This window comes from Lampris incognitus, chromosome 11 (genome assembly GCF_029633865.1).
Source record: "Lampris incognitus isolate fLamInc1 chromosome 11, fLamInc1.hap2, whole genome shotgun sequence".
NCBI classification, from domain to species: domain Eukaryota; kingdom Metazoa; phylum Chordata; class Actinopteri; order Lampriformes; family Lampridae; genus Lampris; species Lampris incognitus.
Window position 1 is genome coordinate 57,791,056 of NC_079221.1, and position 24,433 is coordinate 57,815,488.

Consider the following 24,433-nt stretch of genomic DNA (forward strand, 5'->3'; position numbering starts at 1 on the left):
AACAAGCCATTGGTACCGTTTCTGAGACATAGCTCATTGGGGTTGTCACCCTCTTCTGTTCCATCTCATACTGAGTCACAACCACAACCGGCTCCTGTACCACCGTTGTTGTCAACTCTGTTTTATACGTCACATCATGCTGCTTCATGTAGGCTTCATACTCCTCTGAAAACCCAAAACAGGAGTCCAATGAGCCAAAAGTCCACACACAACTCTGGTAAAGATACTCATCAATATAACCTAAATCCATTGGTACTGTTTCAAGTGACTTTGGTTGCTGATGAATTTGACCTAGTTCTGCAAAATAAGTTTCCCCCTGTATGATCGAAAACTTTGGTCCCACAAGGAGTCAAGAAATCAAAAACTAGAATAAAACAAAACATTTGAAAATATGATTTATAGCATATCTCTAAGCAAGCAACAGAGAAGGTAAGATAACTCGAATGAGAAATAGTTGACTGAACAAACCCTCCTCCAGCAGGTTAGCTGAAGCCGAGGCCTCTCCGGCCTGGTTCTTGATGTAGATGGAATACTCTCCAGCATCGTCAGCGAAGGTCATGGATATCTCTAATCTGCACTCTCCAGTCTCCTTTTTGTAGGAGACTTTGTATCTGGTGGTGGAAACAACAACATAGTCATTAATAAAACCCAGCACATAGTTACTTGAGAGCATAAGAAGAAAAAAGTGTTCGAACGTGTGTACCTGTATCCAGTAGTAAGTGGCACACCACTCTTCTTCCAGATAATGTGTGGTTTGGGGCTTCCTCCCACCTGGCAGTCAAAGGCCACACTTCCTCCCTCCACTAGCTTCTGGACGGTGGGCTTCTTGATGAAGAAGGGAGTGACAGTCTCTGCTGTGCTCACCTCCGACACACTCTGTAATGTGGTCTCCACAGCAACCCTGAAGTGATGTTTAAACCCAGGTTTACACAAAATGAAATGGGTGTGTCGAAGAAGGCTGTCTCACGTATTTTTAGGAATCGACATTTACAATTAATCTATACTAACTACAAAAACCTCACCAAAGTACTTCAATAAGACATCCAGGCCCTTTGGTCAAATGTTATGCCTCACCTTTTCTCTTGTGTGATTCCGGTCTCAGTGACTGTAGTCGTCTCTTCTCTGCTGTCTATTTCCTCTGACACTAGCACAGAGAAAACAGCAGTTTACACACCCGAAAGGGTAACAACAAATCTATTATTTTGAGTTGACTGAACACTAAACTCTTCCATAACTTATGCTGTCGGCAGATATTATTGTTTATCAATGGTCTTTTTTCCCCCTCCATTTTCTCCCCAGTTGTACTTGGCCAGTTACCCCAGTCTCTCCCGAGCCGACCCGGTCTCTGCTCCCCCCCCTCTGCTGATCCGGGCAGGGCTGCAGACTACCACATGCCTCCTCCCATACATGTGGAGTCACCAGCCGCTTCTTTTCACCTGACAGTGAGGAGTTTCACCAGGGGGACGTAGCGCATGGGAGGATCACACTATTCCCCCCAGTTCCCCTCCCTCCTGAACAGGCGCCTCAACCGACCAGAGGAGGCGCTAGTGCAGCGACCAGGACACATACCCACATCCGGCTTCCCACCCACAGACACGGCCAATTGTGTCTGTAGGGACGCCCAACCAAGCCAGAGATAACATGGGGATTCGAACCGGCGATCCCCGTGTTGGTAGGCAACGGAATAGACTGTCACGCTACCCGGACGCCCTCCTTATCAATATTCTTGTCATGCCAAAAGGAAAACCCAAAGCATGTGGCTTTTTTTTTCTAAGAAATCAGTTTTAATTCTGAAGACAAGATTATTTTATATTGTGTGTGTGTGTGTGTGTGTGTATATATATATATATACACATACACATACACACACACACACATGTATATATATATATATATATATATATATATACGTCCACAGTGCTGTTTTTTTTTTCCTTTGCCCTTTTGTATGTGTTTAAGTGGGAGAGTACTGCTGGCATCGTGTGTGGCTGCCGCATCTCCCTCTCGTAGCCCCCCTTCCCATCCACCCCTGTATATTGTGTTGTGTTTATCTGTTGTTTTGTTTCACCTCGTTTATTGTAAAGTCACTCTGAGTGTTAGAAAAGCACAATATAAGTTTGATTTATCATTATTATTATTATTATTATTATTATTATTATATCAATACAGATGCAGGAAAAAAGTTTTAATACATAGCGGTACAGGCCTGTTTCGTGCGTCTCACACTCATCAGCTGCCATATATATATATATATATATATATATGGCAACACATGAGATCAACTCAAGTGAGGGAGACTGAGTTCGTCATATTGAACCGGTTACCTTTGACGAGCAGGTAGGACGACGTGCTGACAGTTCCAGCCTCGCTGGTAGCTGTGCAGGTGAAACGGCCACTGTCTTCAGCAAAGGCCTCACGGATCACCAGACGGGCAAATCCATTCTCATAAATGATCTGGAAGTCAATGGAGTTCTCTATATTGTAGTCCTCTCTGAACCACATGATGGTGGGGGTGGGGTGACCAGTGATCTGGCATTCCAGAGTCACAGACTCCCCCTCTGTTACCGTCAGGTTCTTCAGACCCTGGACAAACAGCATACACACATCATGTTTTCAGATCAGCTGCATGTCTCTACTCATTTACACTGTCTTCATCATGTCCATCAAATCTCCTTTCTAGAACATGGGTCACCAGCACATGTGTTAACAGTGTCATTATGTCCTCATCGTGTCTATCACGTCTCCTTTCTAGAACACGGGTCACCAGCACATGTGTTAAGTGTGATTATGTCCTCATTGTGTCTATCACGTCTCCTTTCTAGAACACGGGTCACCAGCACATGTGTTAAGTGTGATTATGTCCTCATCATGTCTCTCACGTTTCCTTTCTAGAACACAGGTAAACAGCACATGTGTTAACAGTGTGATTATGTCCTCATCATGTCTCTCACTTCTCCTTTCTAGAACAGGGGTCACCAGCACATGTGTTAACAGTGTGATTATGTCCTCATCATGTCTCTCACTTCTCCTTTCTAGAACAGGGGTCACCAGCACGTGGGTTAACAGTGTGATTATGTCCTCATCATGTCTCTCACTTCTCCTTTCTAGAACAGGGGTCGCCAGCACATGTGTTAACAGTGTGATTATGTCCTCATCATGTCTCTCACTTCTCCTTTCTAGAACACGGGTCACCAGCACGTGGGTTAACAGTGTGATTATGTCCTCATCATGTCTATCACGTCTCATTTCTAGAACACGGGTCACCAACACGCGTGTTAACAGTGTCATTATGTCCTCATCACGTCTCTCACTTCTCCTTTCCAGAACATGGGTCACCAACATGTGTGTTAACAGTGTGATTATGTCCTCATCATGTCTCTCACTTCTCCTTTCTACAACATGGGTCACCAGCACATGTGTTAACAGTGTGATTATGTCCACATCATGTCTATCATGTCTCATTTCTAGAACAGGGGTCACCAGCACATGTGTTGACAGTGTGATTATGTCCTCATCATGTCTATCACTTCTCCTTTCTAGAACACGGGTCACCAACACGTTTGTTAACAGTGTGGATTATGTCCTCATCATGTCTCTCACTTCTCCTTTCTAGAACATGGGTCACCAACACGTTTGTTAACAGTGTGGATTATGTCCTCATCATGTCTCTCACTTCTCCTTTCTAGAACATGGGTCACCAGCACGTGTGTTAACAGTGTGATTATGTCATCATCATGTCTCTCACTTCTCCTTTCTAGAACATGGGTCACCAGCACATGTGTTAACAGTGTCATTATGTCCTCATCATGTCTCTCACTTCTCCTTTCTAGAACACGGGTCACCAGCATGTGTGATAACAGTGTGATTATGTCTTCATCATGTCTCTCACTTCTCCTTTCTAGAACACGGGTCACCCGCACGTGTCTTAACAGTGGGATTATGTCCACATCATGTCTATCATGTCTCATTTCTAGAACACGGGTCACCAGCACGTGTGTTAACAGTGTGATTATGTCCTCATCATGTCTCTCACTTCTCCTTTCTAGAACACGGGTCACCAGCACATGTGTTAACAGTGTGATTATGTCTTCATCATGTCTATCACTTCTCCTTTCTAGAACACGGGTCACCAACACGTTTGTTAACAGTGTGATTATGTCCTCATCATGTCTATCACTTCTCATTTCTAGAACATGGGTCACCAACACGTGTGTTAACAGTGTGATTATGTCATCATCATGTCTCTCACTTCTCCTTTCTAGAACATGGGTCACCAGCACATATGTTAACAGTGTGATTATGTCCTCATCATGTCTCTCACTTCTCCTTTCTAGAACATGGGTCATCAGCACATGTGTTAACAGTGTCATTATGTCCTCATCATGTCTCTCACTTCTCCTTTCTAGAACACGGGTCACCAGCATGTGTGATAACAGTGTGATTATGTCTTCATCATGTCTCTCACTTCTCCTTTCTAGAACACGGGTCACCAGCACGTGTCTTAACAGTGTGATTATGTCCACATCATGTCTATCACGTCTCCTTTCTAGAACACGGGTCACCAGCACGTGTGTTAACAGTGTGATTATGTCCTCATCATGTCTCGCACTTCTCCTTTCTAGAACACGGGTCACCAGCACATGTGTTAACAGTGTGATTATGTCTTCATCATGTCTATCACTTCTCCTTTCTAGAACACGGGTCACCAACACGTTTGTTAACAGTGTGATTATGTCCTCATCATGTCTATCACTTCTCCTTTCTAGAACACGGGTCACCCGCACGTGTCTTAACAGTGGGATTATGTCCACATCATGTCTATCGCGTCTCCTTTCTAGAACACGGGTCACCAGCACGTGTGTTAACAGTGTGATTATGTCCTCATCATGTCTCTCACTTCTCCTTTCTAGAACACGGGTCACCAGCACATGTGTTAACAGTGTGATTATGTCTTCATCATGTCTATCACTTCTCATTTCTAGAACATGGGTCACCAACACGTGTGTTAACAGTGTGATTATGTCATCATCATGTCTCTCACTTCTCCTTTCTAGAACATGGGTCACCAGCACATATGTTAACAGTGTGATTATGTCCTCATCATGTCTCTCACTTCTCCTTTCTAGAACATGGGTCACCAGCACATGTGTTAACAGAGTCATTATGTCCTCATCATGTCTCTCACTTCTCCTTTCTAGAACACGGGTCACCAGCATGTGTGATAACAGTGTGATTATGTCTTCATCATGTCTCGCACTTCTCCTTTCTAGAACACGGGTCACCAGCACATGTGTTAACAGTGTGATTATGTCTTCATCATGTCTATCACTTCTCCTTTCTAGAACACGGTTCACCAACACGTTTGTTAACAGTGTGATTATGTCCTCATCATGTCTATCACTTCTCATTTCTAGAAAATGGGTCACCAACACGTGTGTTAACAGTGTGATTATGTCCTCATCATGTCTATCACTTCTCATTTCTAGAACATGGGTCACCAGCACATGTGTTAACAGTGTGATTATGTCCTCATCATGTCTATCAAGTCTCATTTCTAGAACAGGGGTCACCAGCACATGTGTTGACAGTGTGATTATGTCCTCATCATGTCTATCACGTTTCCTTTCTAGAACACGGGTCACCAGCACGTGTGTTAACAGTGTGATTACGTCCTCATCATGTCTATCACGTTTTCTTTCTAGAACACGGGTCACCAGCACGTGTGTTAACAGTGTCATTATGAAGTAAGGGGGCTGTTGGATGATGACAGTCATGAATGTGTATACATGATAATGAATGGGAAACAGGAGTGGACAGAACTCACCATGGCTAGAGTTGGAGGAACTACAGGCTCCTGGGCAGGTGTGGGGACGGCGGCAGCCTCCTGTGGAAACAACAGTCATACGTTGGAACAAAGAAATAATGAGCGCTCTTTATATGCGTGTGCACAACTTTTGGATGGTGGGATGGAGGCCAGCTAGAACAAATACAATCCAACAGGGATCAAACCAGGACAACACCACACAAAGACGAAGGTAAAGAGATGAAGACAGGAAAAGAAGTAAAAAAGGAAGGTAAAGAGATGAAGACAGGGAGGGGTGAGCCAGGTTGGGCTGTTTCCACGAAGCAGGTGAGCTCTTAATAAAGACACGTGTGATTGGCTGTGGCATTCAAATGAAGAGGTGGTTTTAACCAACAGGCAGGCAGGAGATGGTCCACACAGTGTTAAATGGGAGGTAAAGAGCCAGAGAAAAGGAATACCAACCTGAGGTTCCCAATCCTCAAACTCCTCCTCACTCAACGCATATGTTGCCCCTGTCTGTAACTGCCTGTCATACTGAGCCTGATATCTGGAGTCTTTAAACGGAGGAGGAGTGGGCTCAGGGGTCCCCCGTGTTTCCACAACTCTACGAGAAGGGCTGGGAGACTTGACTGGCTTGATGATTTTTCTAGCGGTAGCAGACGATAACTCTTTCTGCAGTGTGGCAATGGCAGAGCCTGCCCTGGTAACCTGACCAGCCCAAGAAGAACAGTGTTTATTACCATCAGCAAGACAACACAGAGAACACAGAACACAGAACACAGAACACAGAATCTGTTCCTCGGTTTGACTGATCACAAGTAGCGATCTGATCCTGGTGAACCTTTCTAAAAACACTGAAAAGGATTTTAATATTATATGTATCCCTGTGATGATCTGGCGGCCTGCCCAGGGTGTCTTCCCGCCTGCCGCTCAATGACTGCTGGAATAGGCTCCAGCATCCCTGCGACCATGAAAGCAGGATACGCAGTTGGGATAATGGATGGATGGATATATAAAATATTATTATTATGTATATTATAATAATAATATCCATCCATCTATCCATTATCTGAACTGCTTATCCTGCTCTCAGGAATATATATATATATATATATATATATATATATATATATATATATGTGTGTGTGTGTGTGTGTGTGTGTGTGTGTGTGTGTATAAAATATTAAATCTTTTTCAGTGTTTTTAGAAACGTTCACCTAAATCAAGATGGAGATTGCATGTTAGGATGTGTGGGTGCGTTACAAGTCATATAAATGTTGTAATTACTCTGTGCCTACCACCTGTCCTTACCTCATAGCTAGGGTCAGGTTTAGGGACAGTGACTTTAGAGACTGTGAAATGTGGAACTGGGGATGGTGCGAGACCAGTGTCCACATGGCTGCTGGTCTCTGTGGTTCTTTGAATCTAGAGTAACCAACAGAGTTGATGGTTGAGCAGTTAAAAAGAGAAGCAGACCTCATATGACAGATATCAGAAACCGCTCAATAGGAAGAAAAGCACAACCTGGGAGACCTGGATTCTGTGCTGCTCTGAGGCTGAAGTTGCAGACTGAACAGGCAGCGTTTTCATTGTAACGTGTTTCTCAGCAGCCATGCTGGCCTGGTGCTTTAACTGAGACTCTACCGCCTCCTCTTCAGCTCCACCACCCTCCACATGCACAGGCTGACGAACACGAGCGAGATCAACAGCGGCCATCACTGTGGCCACCGCCTCTGCCTTTCCCCCTCCCCCACCCTGAGAGACACAACAGGCAGTGGGTTGGACACAGCGGGGCAGTCAGTCATCTGGCTGGCAGAGACTCCAGACCAGAAGACTCAAAAACGTTCAAATTATACATACAATACAATAGAGCAGTTAGTGAGAGTGGTTGTTTCCATGACAAAACATGCTGACATCATAAATCATCATCATTATCATCATCATCATCATCAAAAGCATGGAATCACAGTGGTGTGGATGCATCAAATGACATGACACATGCTGCTGTATCTGGTTAGGACCTAGAAAAGGATCAAACATCTCTCGTTCTTTGCTGGGACTTCTTCACAGAAAGCAAATAAAGGATGGCTGGAGGAAGAACAGGGCTGACACGCTGACAAAGGTATGACTATGGTAGACTATGGTGACCCAACAGTGAGAAGGTCTCGGTGAATGTTAGTTAACCTGATAGGTTGGGACAACAGCGTTGTGATATGGATGTTGCGATGTGATGTTATCCAGGTAGATGTGATGGTGATTTGTGCACCACACTTCCATACAGGTGAAGACAGGGAGTGAGTGTGAGGGGAGAACAGGTCTGCATCTCCATCTACCTGGACCTCCTGTGTGGTCTGGAGAAGGTGAGAGAGTGGGGAGGAGGAGATGTCCAGATCTGCGTGTGAAGCAGTTGTCCTCTGTGGGACAGCACTAGAGGGAGGAACTAGGGCTGACTGGAGGACAGCTGTTGGTTGGACGGTGGTCTCTCTCTGTAGGACAGATGTTTGTATTGCCGAGGTGGTGGTGACTACAGTCACTCTGTTTTTGTGATCTTCTGTGTGGCGTTCTGGTTGTCTGTGGAGACCGGTTGTGGATAAGGTGTGTGTCTCTACAGCAGTGGTGGACTCTGTGGGTACTGCTGGGGTCTACACAATGACAGGGGGGCCAGGAGGACAGTTAGACCACATGATGGTGTTCATGGTAAACACTATGACACAGTCACAGCATTATGATGATAGTCTCATGACGATGTTCACGCTCATTGTGATCATGTTCAGTTACATTATGAGGACGTTCAGAGCCACTATGATGGCGTCCAATCGGTATCGGCAGTTTTGCTCCAGAAAGATATTTCTGCCAGATAAAAACTAAATGATAATACGTTTTTACAGGCTAGTAGGGAATTTTAGTCTTTTATGCTAATAAAGAACTAAATGACAGGCATACAGAGGTTTGAGGTTGTTCGAACGGACTAGAGGGGATGGACAAGTCTATACAACATAGATGGCAGCAGGTTGACAGTGGAAAGACAAAGCTTCTGAATAAACATCAGCAGAGGTAGGAAGATAAAATCATGATGAGGGGGTCTCTAGCCTCATAGTGGGCACACATGGTACATGTGGGTCTAGAACAGTTGTGAATACATCTCTGCGGCAGGGCCAGCAGGAGACATGACCTCACTTTGATATGTTTGTGACAATGTTCATGATGGGGACACCAAAACAAGATGATGAGGAGACAGTGGAGTGATCTATTCTACCTGTTCTCCAGTAGAAACAGACAGAGAAGTGCTTCTGCTCCTCTCTGTTTCAGTCAGACCACGACTACGAGCCTGGTCCACAGCCGCCACCACTGTAGCAACTGCTATGGTCTTATCATCCTGGGGAACTTGCTGGTCCTGATGTGGTCACAGCTCATTAGTTCATTCCATACGTCACATGATCTCGTCAGATTCATTACCAGCCACGTTCATATCCTCAGTGCACAAACTTAACCATGCTGACGTTTCATTGCATTGGATATTTGTTCAGTTGTGATGCTAAATGAGACTCGTGTTATAAGCATGCAGTAAATATTCCTGCAACTGCTTAAAGCTACAGTCCTGAAGGTCTACATGTAGACAAGTGTCCTCTTTCTACTTTCTGTCTGCTGTGTGTTTCAGACAATAACTAAATCCAGGAATATCACATTTTGAAGCGTTAGAAGTGAAGGCGTTGTGTGTAAGCAGCAGGTGTGACAGAACAAGCTGGTAGACCTTCTAAGTACAACTCAGGTCCAACCAGGTTTTATTCTGTGTTTCTGACACAACAGCCCTGCTGACTCTCATTCAGTCTGGATGGAGCTCAGACACCACCTCACCACCACCTACATAGGACACACACTGGTCCAGTACCACCAGCAGATTCAGGACTGTAGCTTTAACACAGACAGAATTATTTCATTTCAAGGGAGAACTCCCTCATCTTTGATCGAATAAGCTAAAATACTTTTGGTCCGACGGAGTTCAAAGAAAATCCAGCACCCCTGGAAACAGACGAATACCCCCTTAACAAATCCACAGGCATGTTCAGGAAGTGTCATGATGATATTCCATCACTTTAGCATGCTCGTTCAAGACCTGTCACAAGACCACACCAGACTCCATGACGGCTGTAAATGCAGAGGTACCAGCTGCGTGTCAGAAGCAGACAGATCAATAACACAACACGGCTGTCCATAGGTAACGAACGGAGCAGGGAAACAAAGCAGCGTCGTGCCACAAACCTCCCTTGTTTTGACAACCTTGTTTAGTTGCTGGCTGCCCTCTGCAGTCTTTCTCTTACCTCTTTCACAGCAGCGACCTGCTGCTCCCAGTGCTGCTCCATGTGGACCTGGGTGGCAGAGGTCTGGACCTGGGTCGCTGTACTGCTCATACTGCTCATACTGGTGTAACTGGCCTCAGCGATGTAGTCGCCCTGCTTCCAGGGGGGCAGCACCTCCGGGGAGGCTGACACCTACGAGGACCAACCAGATGAGATTGAAACGGTTGGGGTCAATCACAATGGTGGACATGTCAAGTTGAGCCATTTCCTGTTGATGCTGTGAAATGCTCCTCTGCTGACAAAGTCCTTTGGAGATTAAGGTGAGCATTTAGATTTCACCTCCGCACCTCAGATGGCAGGTCTACAGTGAAATGTATGCTCACCCGTTTCCTGGTCATGATGGGAGATTTGACAGGTCTGATGGGAGACACTGACAGCCGGGCAGAGGGAGACACAGGTCTGCAGAGACATACAGTACGTTATCCAGTGTGTTAGTCATCACTTTAGCACAGCAGACCCAACCAACTCTCCACAGTTACAGGTCTCTACCTTTTTTAAGATCTTCATTTCCTTACTGGATCCGACATATCAGTTATCACTTTTACGTTTGCTTTGCTCTTAACGGCTGGGCAACTTGACCGTCGACTTGCCCCGATCGTTCTACAACTGAGCCTTATTCTAGAACTATCACTAAGGGCCCTGTCTTACACCGGTCGCACAACGCAATGCAAGTGTCTGCTAGTTTCAGAGCGACGCAGTGGTCATTTTCCAGCCCGGCTCCCCTGTTGTTTAAAGAGCAAACATACTGACACCCAGCTGAGCTCTCATGGGCATGTTGGTCTTAAAATGACTCACTGTCAGGAGCATGGTTGGTGCATGGTTGGTGCATGGTTGGTGCATGGTTGGTGCATTGCTATCTTGAGGCAGTGGAAAGCGACTGTGCTATTGACCAACAAAAACCTGGTCTAAATTCAACGGCACAGTATTTTCCTGCTATTTAATGGGTGCATTATTCAGATCGTAAGATGCGCCTAAAGAAACAGGTGCACAACACGCATACACTCTGTTTGTTACACACACGGGGACGCACAGCAGCGCACAAACATGAAAAAGATTACAGCTGAAACATTACAATGTGAAAGATTATTATTGTGTACATCCATCCATTATCCAAACCGCTTATCCTGCTCTCAGGGTCGCAGAGATGCTGGAGCCTATCCCAGTAGTCATTGGGCGGCAGGCGGGGAGACACCCTGGACAGGCCCTCACACACACACACACACACACACAAATTCACACCTAGGGACAATTTAGTACGGCCGATTCACCTGACCTACATGTCTTTGGACTGTGGGAGGAAACAAGAGCGCCTGGGGGAAACCCACACAGACACGGGGAGAACATGCAAACTCCACACAGAGGACGACCTGGGACGACCCCCAAGGTTGGACTACCCCGGGGCTCGAACCCAGGACCTTCTTGCTGTGAGGCGACCGCGCTAACCACTGCACCAGCGTGCTGCCTATTGTATGTATCGCCTATTGTGTACGTAACGATATTTAAAAAATAAATGTCAAAATAGTCAGAACATTTATCAGAATTAGCTAATCGCAGTAACAAGGTACGAAAGAGGCTAATCATTTGACCAATCATGGCAATACAAATAGGTGTTTAAATGGACCTGTCAGGTTGGGGGTGTATGTCAAGACCTGTCAAACCAAGGAGCCTATCGAAGATGTATCAGAGACAGGTGGACTTTACTGGAATGGCAACCGGAAGCTTTGGTGGGTTTCTGCTGCTCCTGTAGATGCTCTGCTCACACACGTTCACTTGGTGCATGAGCGTATCTGCTTCCTCAGCAGAAAACCGTTCCTTTCTCAAACTAGCTGAATCCACCATTTAAACAGAAATGCGCCAAGGTGCAAGAGCACCTGGCTCTTAAAGGGAATGGGAGGTGACACTGACTGGTTTAACTCATGTTATGAGCAAAACACACCAAAGATTAACAGACTAAGTACAACTCCTTTGTCCCTTGTGCCTTACTTTTCACCCATATTATGTACGGTTTAACTAGTTAAAGTGGATTTGGACACGCCCTAAATGCACTTGTGCCATGCACTTTAGAACGTGCGTTCGAGATCGTTTAAATAGGGCCCAATATCTCTCAACTAGCCCATATCTCTAATATCAACCAGACCGTATCTTTACAGACAGATACATACTGAGTAGCAAATGTTCCCGGTGAGCTGCACTGGCAGGTCGTACCTGACAGGTGTGGGAGTGGGTGCCTTCACATGTCTGACAGGTGAAGGGGACTGGTGGCGTCCTCCTGTCACCTTGGATACCAGTGACGGAGGAGACTTGGATGTTGGTTTGGGGGGAATGCGTGGGGGGGTCTTGTGTGCCAAATGCTGGGTCATAAGAGCACCTTCAACATGCATCTCCAGCATGGTGGTGGCCTGGAAACTAGACTCCATTTTCTGAGAGGGAAACAACAGCCATTAAGATAAGATAAGATACTTTACTGTCATTGTGTGCACACAACAAAATGTCGCTTGGTGACTCCCAGACCAGCAACGCTAGACAAGGTAAATGCTTAAAAAAACAAAACAAGATAAAAAGAAGAATAAACAACATTTAGTATAAATAAGTGAGGTCGCAAAAATGACAATGAGACAATAAAAGATAACAGCGGCTTTTAAAGTTAAAATTGTGCATGGGATTATTGCACATAGTTGTCCATATTGCAGCAGCTTTAGTACCAGTTAGTCCTCATCCATTAAATATGTGGTGAGGATAACTGGTCATTCTTTAGTACCAGTTAGTCCTCAGCCAACTGGTAATTCTTTAGTACCAGTTAGTCCTCAGCCATTAAATATGTAGTTAGGATAACTGGTCATTCCTTAGTAGTGGTTAGTCCTCAGCCATTAAATATGTAGTGAGGATAACTGGTCATTCTTTAGTACCAGTTAGTCCTCAGCCAACTGGTAATTCTTTAGGACCAGTTAGTCCTCAGCCATTAAATATGTAGTGAGGATAACTGGTCATTCTTTAGTACCAGTTAGTCCTCAGCCAACTGGTAATTCTTTAGTACCAGTTAGTCCTCAGCCATTAAATATGTAGTGAGGATAACTGGTCATTCTTTAGTACCAGTTAGTCCTCAGCCATTAAATATGTAGTTAGGATAACTGGTAATTCCTTAGTAGCAGTTAGTCCTCAGCCATTAAATATGTAGTTAGGATAACTGGTAATTCTTTAGTACCAGGTAGTCCTCAGCCAACTGGTAAATCTTTAGTACCAGTTAGTCCTCAGCCATTAAATATGCAGTGAGGATAACTGGTCATTCTTTAGTACCAGTTAGTCCTCAGCCATTAAATATGTAGTTAGGATAACTGGTAATTCCTTAGTAGCAGTTAGTCCTCAGCCATTAAATATGTAGTTAGGATAACTGGTAATTCTTTAGTACCAGGTAGTCCTCAGCCAACTGGTAATTCTTTAGTACCAGTTAGTCCTCAGCCATTAAATATGTAGTGAGGATACTGGTCATTCTTTAGTACCAGGTAGTCCTTAGCTGACTGGTAATTCTTTAGTACCAGTTAGTCCTCAGCCATTAAATATGTAGTGAGGATAACTGGTAATTCTTTAGTACCAGTTAGTCCTCAGCCATTAAATATGTAGTTAGGATAACTGGTAATTCTTTAGTACCAGTTAGTCCTCAGCCATTAAATATGTAGTTAGGATAACTGGTAATTCCTTAGTAGCAGTTAGTCCTCAGCCATTAAATATGTAGTTAGGATAACTGGTAATTCTTTAGTACCAGGTAGTCCTCAGCCAACTGGTAATTCTTTAGTACCAGTTAGTCCTCAGCCAACTGGTAATTCTTTAGTACCAGTTAGTCCTCAGCCATTAAATATGTAGTGAGCATAACTGGTCATTCTTTAGTACCAGGTAGTCCTCAGCCAACTGGTAATTCTTTAGGACCAGTTAGTCCTCAGCCATTAAATATGTAGTGAGGATAACTGGTCATTCTTTAGTACCAGTTAGTCCTCAGCCATTAAATATGTAGTTAGGATAACTGGTAATTCCTTAGTAGCAGTTAGTCCTCAGCCATTAAATATGTAGTGAGGATAACTGGTAATTCTTTAGTACCAGTTAGTCCTCAGCCAACTGGTAATTCTTTAGTACCAGTTAGTCCTCAGCCATTAAATATGTAGTGAGGATAAATGGTCATTCTTTAGTACCAGTTAGTCCTCAGCCAACTGGTAATTCTTTAGGACCAGTTAGTCCTCAGCCATTAAATATGTAGTGAGGATAACTGGTCATTCTTTAGTACCAGTTAGTCCTCAGCCATTAAATATGTAGTTAGGATAACTGGTAATTCCTTAGTAGCAGTTAGTCCTCAGCCATTAAATATGTAGTTAGGATAACTGGTAATTCTTTAGTACCAGGTAGTCCTCAGCCAACTGGTAATTCTTTAGTACCAGTTAGTCCTCAGCCATTAAATATGTAGTTAGGATAACTGGTAATTCCTTAGTAGCAGTTAGTCCTCAGCCATTAAATATGTAGTTAGGATAACTGGTAATTCTTTAGTACCAGGCAGTCCTCAGCCAACTGGTAATTCTTTAGTACCAGTTAGTCCTCAGCCATTAAATATGTAGTGAGGATAACTGGTCATTCTTTAGTACCAGTTAGTCCTCAGCCATTAAATATGTAGTTAGGATAACTGGTAATTCCTTAGTAGCAGTTAGTCCTCAGCCATTAAATATGTAGTTAGGATAACTGGTAATTCTTTAGTACCAGGTAGTCCTCAGCCAACTGGTAATTCTTTAGTACCAGTTAGTCCTCAGCCATTTAATATGTAGTGAGGATAACTGGTAATTCTTTAGTACCAGTTAGTCCTCAGCCATTAAATATGTAGTGAGGATAACTGGTCATTCTTTAGCACCAGTTAGTCCTCAGCCGTTAAATATGTAGTGAGGATAACTGGTCATTCTTTAGTACCAGTTTCTTTAGTACCAGTTAGTCCTCAGCCATGAAATATGTAGTTAGGATAACTGGTAATTCCTTAGTACCAGTTAGTCCTCAGCCATTAAATATGTAGTGAGGATAACTGGTCATTCTTTAGCACCAGTTAGTCCTCAGCCATTAAATATGTAGTGAGGATAACTGGTCATTCTTTAGTACCAGTTTCTTTAGCACCAGTTAGTCCTCAGCCATTAAATATGTAGTGAGGATAACTGGTAATTCTTTAGTACCAGATAGTCCTCAGCCAACTGGTAATTCTTTGGTACCAGTTAGTCCTCAGCCGTTAAATATGTAGGTAGGATAACTGGTAATTCCTTAGTAGCAGTTAGTCCTCAGCCATTAAATATGTAGTGAGGATAACTGGTAATTCTTTAGTACCAGTTAGTCCTCAGCCATTAAATATGTAGTGAGGATAACTGGTCATTCTTTAGCACCAGTTAGTCCTCAGCCATTAAATATAGTGAGGATAACTGGTCATTCTTTAGTACCAGTTTCTTTAGTACCAGTTAGTCCTAAGCCATGAAATATGTAGTTAGGATATTTGGTAATTCCTGAGTACCAGTTAGTCCTCAGCCATTAAATATGTAGTGAGGATAACTGGTCATTCTTTAGTACCAGTTTCTTTAGTACCAGTTAGTCCTCCGCCATGAAATATGTAGTTAGGATAACTGGTCATTCTTTAGTAGCAGGTAGTCCTCAGCCAACTGGTAATTCTTTAGTACCAGTTAGTCCTCAGCCATGAAATATGTAGTTAGGATAACTGGTCATTCGTTAGTACCAGTTAGTCCTCAGCCATTAAATATGTAGTTAGGATAACTGGTAATTCTTTAGCACCAGTTAGTCCTCAGCCATTAAATATGTAGTTAGGATAACTGGTAATTCTTTGCTAATGTTATAAATGCTTAGAACAAAGTTGTTTTGGGGGGATTGTACCAGATAAAATAGCCTTACCTTCTCCATTCTAGTCTGGGAATGGGCCATCTGAGATGTGGACAAAATGGTCTTGGTCTTCTTAGCAGGCACAGCTTCCTCTCCTGGAGGAGAAAGGCCAGTGAGTCTATTTGTCTTAAGCCTCATTTTCCTTCCTATCATGCAAGGTGACTTCATGACAGTTCAACAGAGTGGGAAAAAACATCATCACTACAAACTACCATGTGACCTGTGGTTTCAGGTACTTCATCTAACTAAAATGGAAGGAATCTTTGTCTGTCTGCCTGTCTGTCTGTCCTTCGACTTTGACACCTGTTCATCCGATCAACTTTACACTTGGCAGATGTATTGCTGTGGACATTAGGGATGGGCGGCTCGATTCCCAAGTATCAACACTGCGATCCTGAAGGTCGGGTTTTGAGAATCAATCCTCACATTAAAACAACCGATACCAGTTACTGTGTTAAACTAGTGCTTAAACCCTGCTGGTTTTATTATTATTATTATCATTATTATTATGAAGAAATGTTTGTGTAAATCCCAGTGAGAAGATAAATAGTAGAGACATGAGATTTTGTCCATTGATTGGAAGTTGTTTGTAAGTGCTGCCCAAGAACTATGATCCCAGTTGGCCAGATGGGGGAGCTTAAGTTATAACTCCTACACCATAAGTCCGATTTACACAAAACTTGGTTGCGACATCCATCTGTCTTCACTCTACAAATCTGCCAAGAACCATTAAAGTCCACCGAACTAGTTTTTCATCCATTTTGAATTGTTTTGAAAAACACATTTTGGACATCTCCTCTTAAACGGTAGGTTTGATTGCTACAACATTTCTGTGAATCATTACTGGACCAAGTTTATCAAAAGCTGTATGAATCTTGTCATCTTATATAGTTTTCCTTATAGAACTATATATTATATAGTTAGTGATATAGAACTATAAATTATATAGTTAGTGTTACAGAACTATATATTATATAGTTAGTGTTATAGAACTATATATCATATAGTTAGTGATATAGAACTATATATTATATAGTAAGTGTTATAGAACTATATATTATATACTAGGTAGTGTCATAGAACTATATATCATATAGTTAGTGATATAGAACTATATATTATATAGTAAGTGTTATAGAACTATATATTATATACTAGGTAGTGTCATAGAACTATATATCATATAGTTAGTGATATAGAACTATATATTATATAGTAAGTGTTATAGAACTATATATTATATACTAGGTAGTGTCATAGAACTATATATCATATAGTTAGTGATATAGAACTACATATATATTTAGTGTTATAGAACTATATATCATATAGTTAGCATTATAGACCTATATATTATATATTTAGTGTTATATAACTGTATATTATATAGTAAGTGCTATAAAGGTGTGGACTGATTTTTTTGTTGTGACACTCTCAGTGCAAAAGTTAATGTAGGCTAGTATGGCAGATGTCTGTTCATTAATGTCTATATGGGAGCCATGGGTAGCTGAATGTGCAAAAATACTCCAGTCTGACTTGTCAAAACAGTCCTGGAGTTCAGAGACTGCTCCTTCTGGCCGGACAGTGATTGTCTTTACTGCTGGCTTGACCCGTTTTATTAGGGGTTTGTAGGCTGGGACCAGGAACAGGCAGAGGTGGTCAGAATGCCCCAGGTGGGGCCAGGAAGTAGCCTTGTATGAGTCCTTAATGTTTGTATAGAGATGGTCCAGGGTGTTTTGTTGTCCCCTAGTGAGGCAGGAGACATGCTGATGGAATTTGGGCGATACAGCCCTGAGGTTAGCCTGATTAAAGTCACCACCTATGATAAAGGCATTGTCCGGGTGTTGGGTCTGTTGTCTGCTGATGGCACATTGTAGCTCCTTATATAGTTAGCGTTGTAGAACTATACATCATATAGTTAGCATTACAGAACTATGTATTATGTAGTTGGTGTTATAGAACTATATATCATATAGTTAGCGTTATAGATTCTATAACACTAACTATATGAGGTATAGTTCTATAACACTAACTATATAATGTATAGTTCTATAGTAGTTAGTGTTATAGAAGTATATATCATATAGTTAGCGTTATAGAAGTATATTTATATCATATAGTTAGCGTTATGGAACTATATATAATATAGTTAGTGATATAGAACTATATATCATATAGTTAGTGATATAGAACTATATATCATATACATAGTTGGTGTTATAGAACTATATAATATATAGTTAGTGTTATCGAAGGATATATCATTTAGTTAGTGTTATCGAAGGATATATCATTTAGTTAGTATTATAGAACTATATATTATATATTTAGTGTTACAGAATGCCTGGCTGGCGTTTGTTCTCTGTACAGTGAAATTTCTGGACTGTGTTGCACTGAGTGGACTGTGTTGTTACCTGTTTTGTTGCATTGTTCTCTCTAATTTTGTATATTTTGTTAGTGTCGTTTTTGGGAAATTTGGGATGTGTGTTTATGTCTTTTGTGTTGCGCTGCTGTAGGCTGGGGGAAACACAATTTTTTTTCTTTTGTGTACGCAAGTACATGAAAGAAATGACAATAAGTTGTCCCTGATTCCTGATTTGGTAGGTGTTGACCAATGAATTTCAAAAGGCTGTGGCTCAGCACATAAACAAACCAATGTCAACAACCATTAGGCCATCACAAAACTTGTAGGATATGGCCACATAAGTAACTGAAACATACCCTAACGTTTCATTCAAATCAAACACCAGGGGGCACTACAAATGCAAAAAACCCAAAACAAAACAAAGCAAAAAACGAGCGAGGCAAAGCACAAATCAGTTGTCCAATCAGTCCATAAACTCGCAGGTTGTGTTTTACACCCGTGTTGAACCACGTGTGCAAGACTATTTTGAAATCGCTCAATAGAGGGCGCCACAGTTCCAAACACGTGCATGGGCCCGGCGCAAACGTGGCCACAAATCAATGACAGTTTGTCCAAACACCACAACATTCGGTGGATATTTGTAATTAAAAAGCTGAACCCCTCAATTATATTTCTTGTTATTGTTGTTGTTGTTTTTTAAAAACTAAAACAAAAGAGGAGTCTGATCTTTGGTAGTTTATTATATAGTGTAACGTGCATGGATAAGTTGACACGTTGGTCCTTGACTAACGGGTCTGGCCCTTTAGTCGAGCGGTTAGCGATGTCTCCTGCGGTGCGGGCGATGCGGGTTCGCGTCCCGGCCGCGGCAGTTCCAGTGGTTGCGTTGCCCCCCGAATTCGCTACATTGGTGTCAGAAGTGGGGTGATGAGACCGTTAAGGCCATCGAAAGCGCATGCGCCCTGAGGCGTGAAGGAGCTGATATGCTTAAGCGCGGGGACGCGCTTCCCGAAGGAGGTGGGTATATAGTGTAACGTGCATGGATAAGAAGACACGTTGGTCTTTGACTAACGGGTCGGACCACAGGTTCGCGTCCCGGCCATGGCGACGGTCTCCCAGACTGCCCCCCGAATTCGCTACAACACTAATGCCAAAGCTTTCAGATAAACTTTTTGGTGTCTGCATTTAACAATTTCCACTCTAGAAATCACAAATATTTCCAGCTTTTGTGTGCATAGGAAGACTTTCAGTGCACCAGTACCGGCACCAGGATGCTGGCCTCAGTACCAGTCGGTACCGCCCATCCCGAGAGGACAACGCACAACGTTTGAATCGCTGCTTCTGCTTCTTCACTTCCCGTGGAGTCAACGAGCAGAAACACGAACAGCGCCACTCTGCCTTTGCAGCCCATATTGTGGTCGGAGGGGGAATGACACCCGTAAGAGTCGAGTGTGAAGCTGTTTGGATGTGCGGTTCTCGAGAAAGCTGCAAACAGCAATAGTGGAGGCGAAGCAGCCGGCCTGTGCTGTGAACGGGTACTGCACTGGTACCAGCAGAGACCAGACAAACACCAGCAGGAGGTGCCAGTACGGAAATAAAGCCAATACCCCCCCCCACACACACACACAGAGCAGGTGTCTCACTCACCCTGAACGAGCAGTTCAGCAGTCGAGGTCGCCCTTCCGCTGCTGTTGGTGGCATTTACAGAATAGGTCCCAGAATCCTCCGGGAAGGCTTCGGCAATCAGCAAACTGTAAAGGTCTCCTTCTTGAACAATCCTAAAGTCGGCAGAGCTCTGGATCTCAGCTCCCTCTCTGTAGAACTTGACCACAGGTGTAGGGATTCCTGTTACACGGACATCCAGTCTCACTTGGCTTCCTTGTCTCACGGTCAAACTCTGAAGTCTCTGAATGAAGTTGGGTGGCGCAGTCTCAGCTGGAGGTGGAGAGGAACAGTCACATGAGACTGGCTGACAAGCTGCAGTCTCATCTTAAAGTCAGGGGACATGGAGCAGAGCTCAGCGTGACCTGCCACTGTTGCACCATACATCAGACACCATCTTCTGGTGCCCGATCTGAAACCCTCCTCCACCTGCGCTTGCTGCCTCGCTGTTTTCCACCGTCTGCACTTCATTTGTCCTTTTGTGCTCCTGCCTCTGTATGTATGGTGCACATACGTAGACCTGATGTCTGGATTTCATGCACACTCTCGGTACGATACACTTCCTGTGTATCGCTCCGTCATGCCAGCTGCCCACACTTGTTTCCCCTGCTAATAACCGACTCCCCTGTCAGTGGCTCTGGTTAAAGAGTCTGCCACGTGACTAAATGTAGAAGGTCAATATGTCAAATAAATCACATGAAGATAGCTGGACCTGAACTGACCACCACCACGCCACCGCTGGCTGCTATGTGTGGACTTGATACAGACCCCAAATTCACCTCTGGACTTGCAGGTTATGTTTCCTCAGTAACCATTAATTACTCCCCTCATTAACCCGTGGATCATCTCCTGTGTCTGCTCCATTATCTCCTTCATCTCCTCAGTAACCATTAATTACTCTCCTCATTAACCACTGGATCATCTCCTGTGTCTGGTCCATTATCTCCTTCATCTCCTCAGTAACCATTAATTAATCCCCTCATTAACCACTGGATCATCTCCTGTGTCTGCTCCATCATCTCCCTCATCTCCTCAGTAACCATTAATTAATCTCCTCATTAACCCGTGGATCATCTCCTGTGTCTGGTACATCATCTCCTTCATCTCCTCAGTAACCATTAATTACTCTCCTCATTAACCAGTGGATCATCTCCTGTGTCTGTTACATCATCTCCTTCATCTCCTCAGTAACCATTAATTACTCTCCTCATTAACCCGTGGATCATCTCCTGTGTCTGCTCCATTATCTCCTTCATCTCCTCAGTAACCATTAATTACTCTCCTCATTAACCCGTGGATCATCTCCTGTGTCTGGTACATCATCTCCTTCATCTCCTCAGTAACCATTAATTACTCCCCTCATTAACCCGTGGATCATCTCCTGTGTCTGGTACATCATCTCCTTCATCTCCTCAGTAACCATTAATTACTCTCCTCATTAACCAGTGGATCATCTCCTGTGTCTGGTACATCATCTCTTTCATCTCCTCAGTAACTATTAATTAACCTCATTAACCATTGGATCATCTCCTGTGTCTGGTACATCATCTCCTTCATCTCCTCAGTAACCATTAATTACTCTCCTCATTAACCAGTGGATCATCTCCTGTGTCTGGTACATCATCTCCTTCATCTCCTCAGTAACCATTAATTACTCTCCTCATTAACCAGTGGATCATCTCCTGTGTCTGGTACATCATCTCTTTCATCTCCTCAGTAACTATTGATTAATCTCATTAACCAGTGGATCATCTCCTGTGCCTGGTACATCATCTCCTCAGTAACTATTGATTAATCTCATTAACCAGTGGATCATCTCCTGTGTCTGGTACATCATGTCCTCAGTAACTATTGATTAATCTCATTAACCAGTGGATCATCTCCTGTGCCTGGTACATCATCTCCTCAGTAACTATTGATTAATCTCATTAACCAGTGGATCATCTCCTGGGCCTGCTCCATCATCTCCTTCATCTCCTCAGTAAGCATTAGCGGATGTCTCACCTGTAACTAGGAGTTCAGCAGTACTAGTGGCTTGTCCAGCACCATTGGTGGCTCGAACAGAAAACCTTCCGCTGTGTGCGGCTGTCACAGCAGGGATCCTCAGAACAGCGCGGCCGTCGCTGAACGAGATCTGGATGCCGGGCAAAGCGGCAGCAGAAAGAACCTGGCCATCACGGAACCAGCTCACCTCAGGAACTGGAGAACCTGCGGACACAAACAAGACTTTTGTTTTTAGTCTTTAGCTTTTATTTTTGCTTTAGTTTTTAATTTCTCATGCTGGACTGTAAATACTGTAATTCTATAATTTTATAGTTTTGTTCTTTTTTTTCTTTTTTTTTTGGAACTTACTCTGTTAGGTCATATTCTTTATTTTTTCGGTTGAACTGATGCCTAATCATTTCATTGCTAGCAATGCCTGCCATGCTGTATTGTTGTGCATTTGATAAATAAAACAACTTGAACTTGTTAGCACTGGCTAAAGACAACTATTTAACCAAATTACCTACCCCCAAAATAATAATTTGTAGGCTCCATAAATGTTTTGTGCATTTTTCTCTCATAATTCCATTTTTAAAGCCAAGTACTCGACATGCCAAAGACTTCCAGCTTCTTTTCTTCTAACTTAGTTTCTCCGTAAATCAGGAGTGTCATCTCATTTTGACCTTGGCATTCTTAACCCATCCTAGCTGTGTAGCTAGGAGCAGTGGGCAGCTGCCGAGCAGCGCCCGGGGAAAAACTCCAGTTCTTTTTTTCCATTGCCTTGGTCAGGGACACAGACAGGAGTATTAACCCTAACATGCATGTCTGTTTGATGTCCAAATGTCCATCCACTATTATCCAAACCGCTTAACCTGCTCTCAGGGTTGTGGGAATGCTGGAGCCTATCCCAGCAGGCATTGGGCAGCAGGCGGGGAGACACCCTGGACAGGCCACCAGGCCATCACAGGGCTCTTTAATGTCCCAAAGTACAATTTTGCTGTAAATGGTTACAAAATCAGGATGAGGAGAGCTTTGGCAGAGTAGAGCTTTGTCATAACAAGCAGCAACTTATTTGATTCAATACATCTGTAGTTGATCTATGTTTTCTTTCTTTGAGTCAATACATCTGTAGTTGATCCAGAGGAGTTGAATCAAGTACAACTGGACTTGGTCTATATCCGTGAAGACGTGTCGCCTCTCATGCAAGAGGCTTCCTCAGTTCGTGCCTTTCTGACTAGACCAAGCTAGTCTGACTGGCTGGTGATGAGACTCAGAATTTATCCTCTAGGAGTCGTTGTCAGAGCTGTAGATGTCCATGGTTCTTTTGTGTACCGAGGTTTGGCCGCTGCCTGTAGTTATCGGAGCTATTGATATGCGTGGCTCTCCTGTGCTCCGATGTCCAGCCGGGCCCGTCGCCATCGGAGCTATTGATTTGCAAACATCGGTACACAAAAGAGCTACTCATATCTATGGCTCTGTTAGCGATGGGCGTTGGTAAAAATCGGAACACAAAGAGCCATGGACATCTATAGCTCTGATAACGACTCCAAAGAGGATAAATATCTGAGTCTCATCAGCAGCCAGTCAGACTAGCTTGGTCTAGTCAGAAAGGCACGAACTGAGGAAGCCTCTTGGATGAGAGGCGAAACGTCTTCACGGATATATACCAAGTCCAGTTGCACTTGATTCAACTCCTTTGGATAACCATGACAACCTGGATGAATGAGAACATTCACAGACATCTATAGTTGATCTATGTTTCTTTGAGTCAATACATCTGTAGTTGATTTGTGTTTTCTTTCTTTGAGTCAATACATCTGTAGTTGATCTATGTTTTCTTTCAGTAATCACATGAATTGAAACTGGACTCATAACATCAGAAACAACCTCAGAACAAGCATGCTAAATTCATGGACACTAATTACCCAATTTCCCCTCGGGGATGAATAAAGTATTCTGATTCTGATCTAATACCAGCGAGTCAAGGTTTGGCCTTGTTGCACATTCAGATAGAATTAATCCAACACCTTCACATGGAAGAGGCTGGTGTAACACTGATCGCCTCAGTTATCCACAGTTCATTCTGTCATATTGCCCATGTTCATAATGCTTCTCAGTCCAACTGCAGCCAGCTAGCCAACACAACCCAGTTCAGGTCTGGTCAGGTCAGTGTGGCTGAGTCCAGTTTAGTCTGGTTCTGGTTCAGTCCACTTAAATAAGGCATTGTAAAAAATCTTGTTGGGTGTGTAATGAGACAACATAAGACAGCATAAGGATGTACTGTTCATGTTTTATAATGAGTGACTGTAAATAGTGATTAACAAATGGGTAATAGGCCGCACAAACTCTTACAACACACTT

The 24,433-nt window shown here is 43.3% G+C and overlaps 1 protein-coding gene across 1 annotated transcript in view; it reads right to left on the bottom strand.

Annotated features, from left to right (window-relative positions):
- The window catches only part of LOC130120437 (titin-like), a 260,908-nt gene that overhangs the window by 235,268 nt on the left and 1,207 nt on the right, over nt 1-24,433 (bottom strand). Inside the window, 15 exon segments of the mRNA XM_056288973.1 lie at nt 17-165; nt 469-611; nt 704-901; nt 1,042-1,144; nt 2,325-2,583; nt 5,825-5,884; nt 6,266-6,511; nt 7,115-7,228; nt 7,328-7,558; nt 10,123-10,293; nt 10,485-10,560; nt 12,367-12,581; nt 16,078-16,160; nt 20,075-20,362; nt 22,094-22,297. Coding sequence (XP_056144948.1) covers nt 17-165; nt 469-611; nt 704-901; nt 1,042-1,144; nt 2,325-2,583; nt 5,825-5,884; nt 6,266-6,511; nt 7,115-7,228; nt 7,328-7,558; nt 10,123-10,293; nt 10,485-10,560; nt 12,367-12,581; nt 16,078-16,160; nt 20,075-20,362; nt 22,094-22,297 — 2,540 coding nt within the window.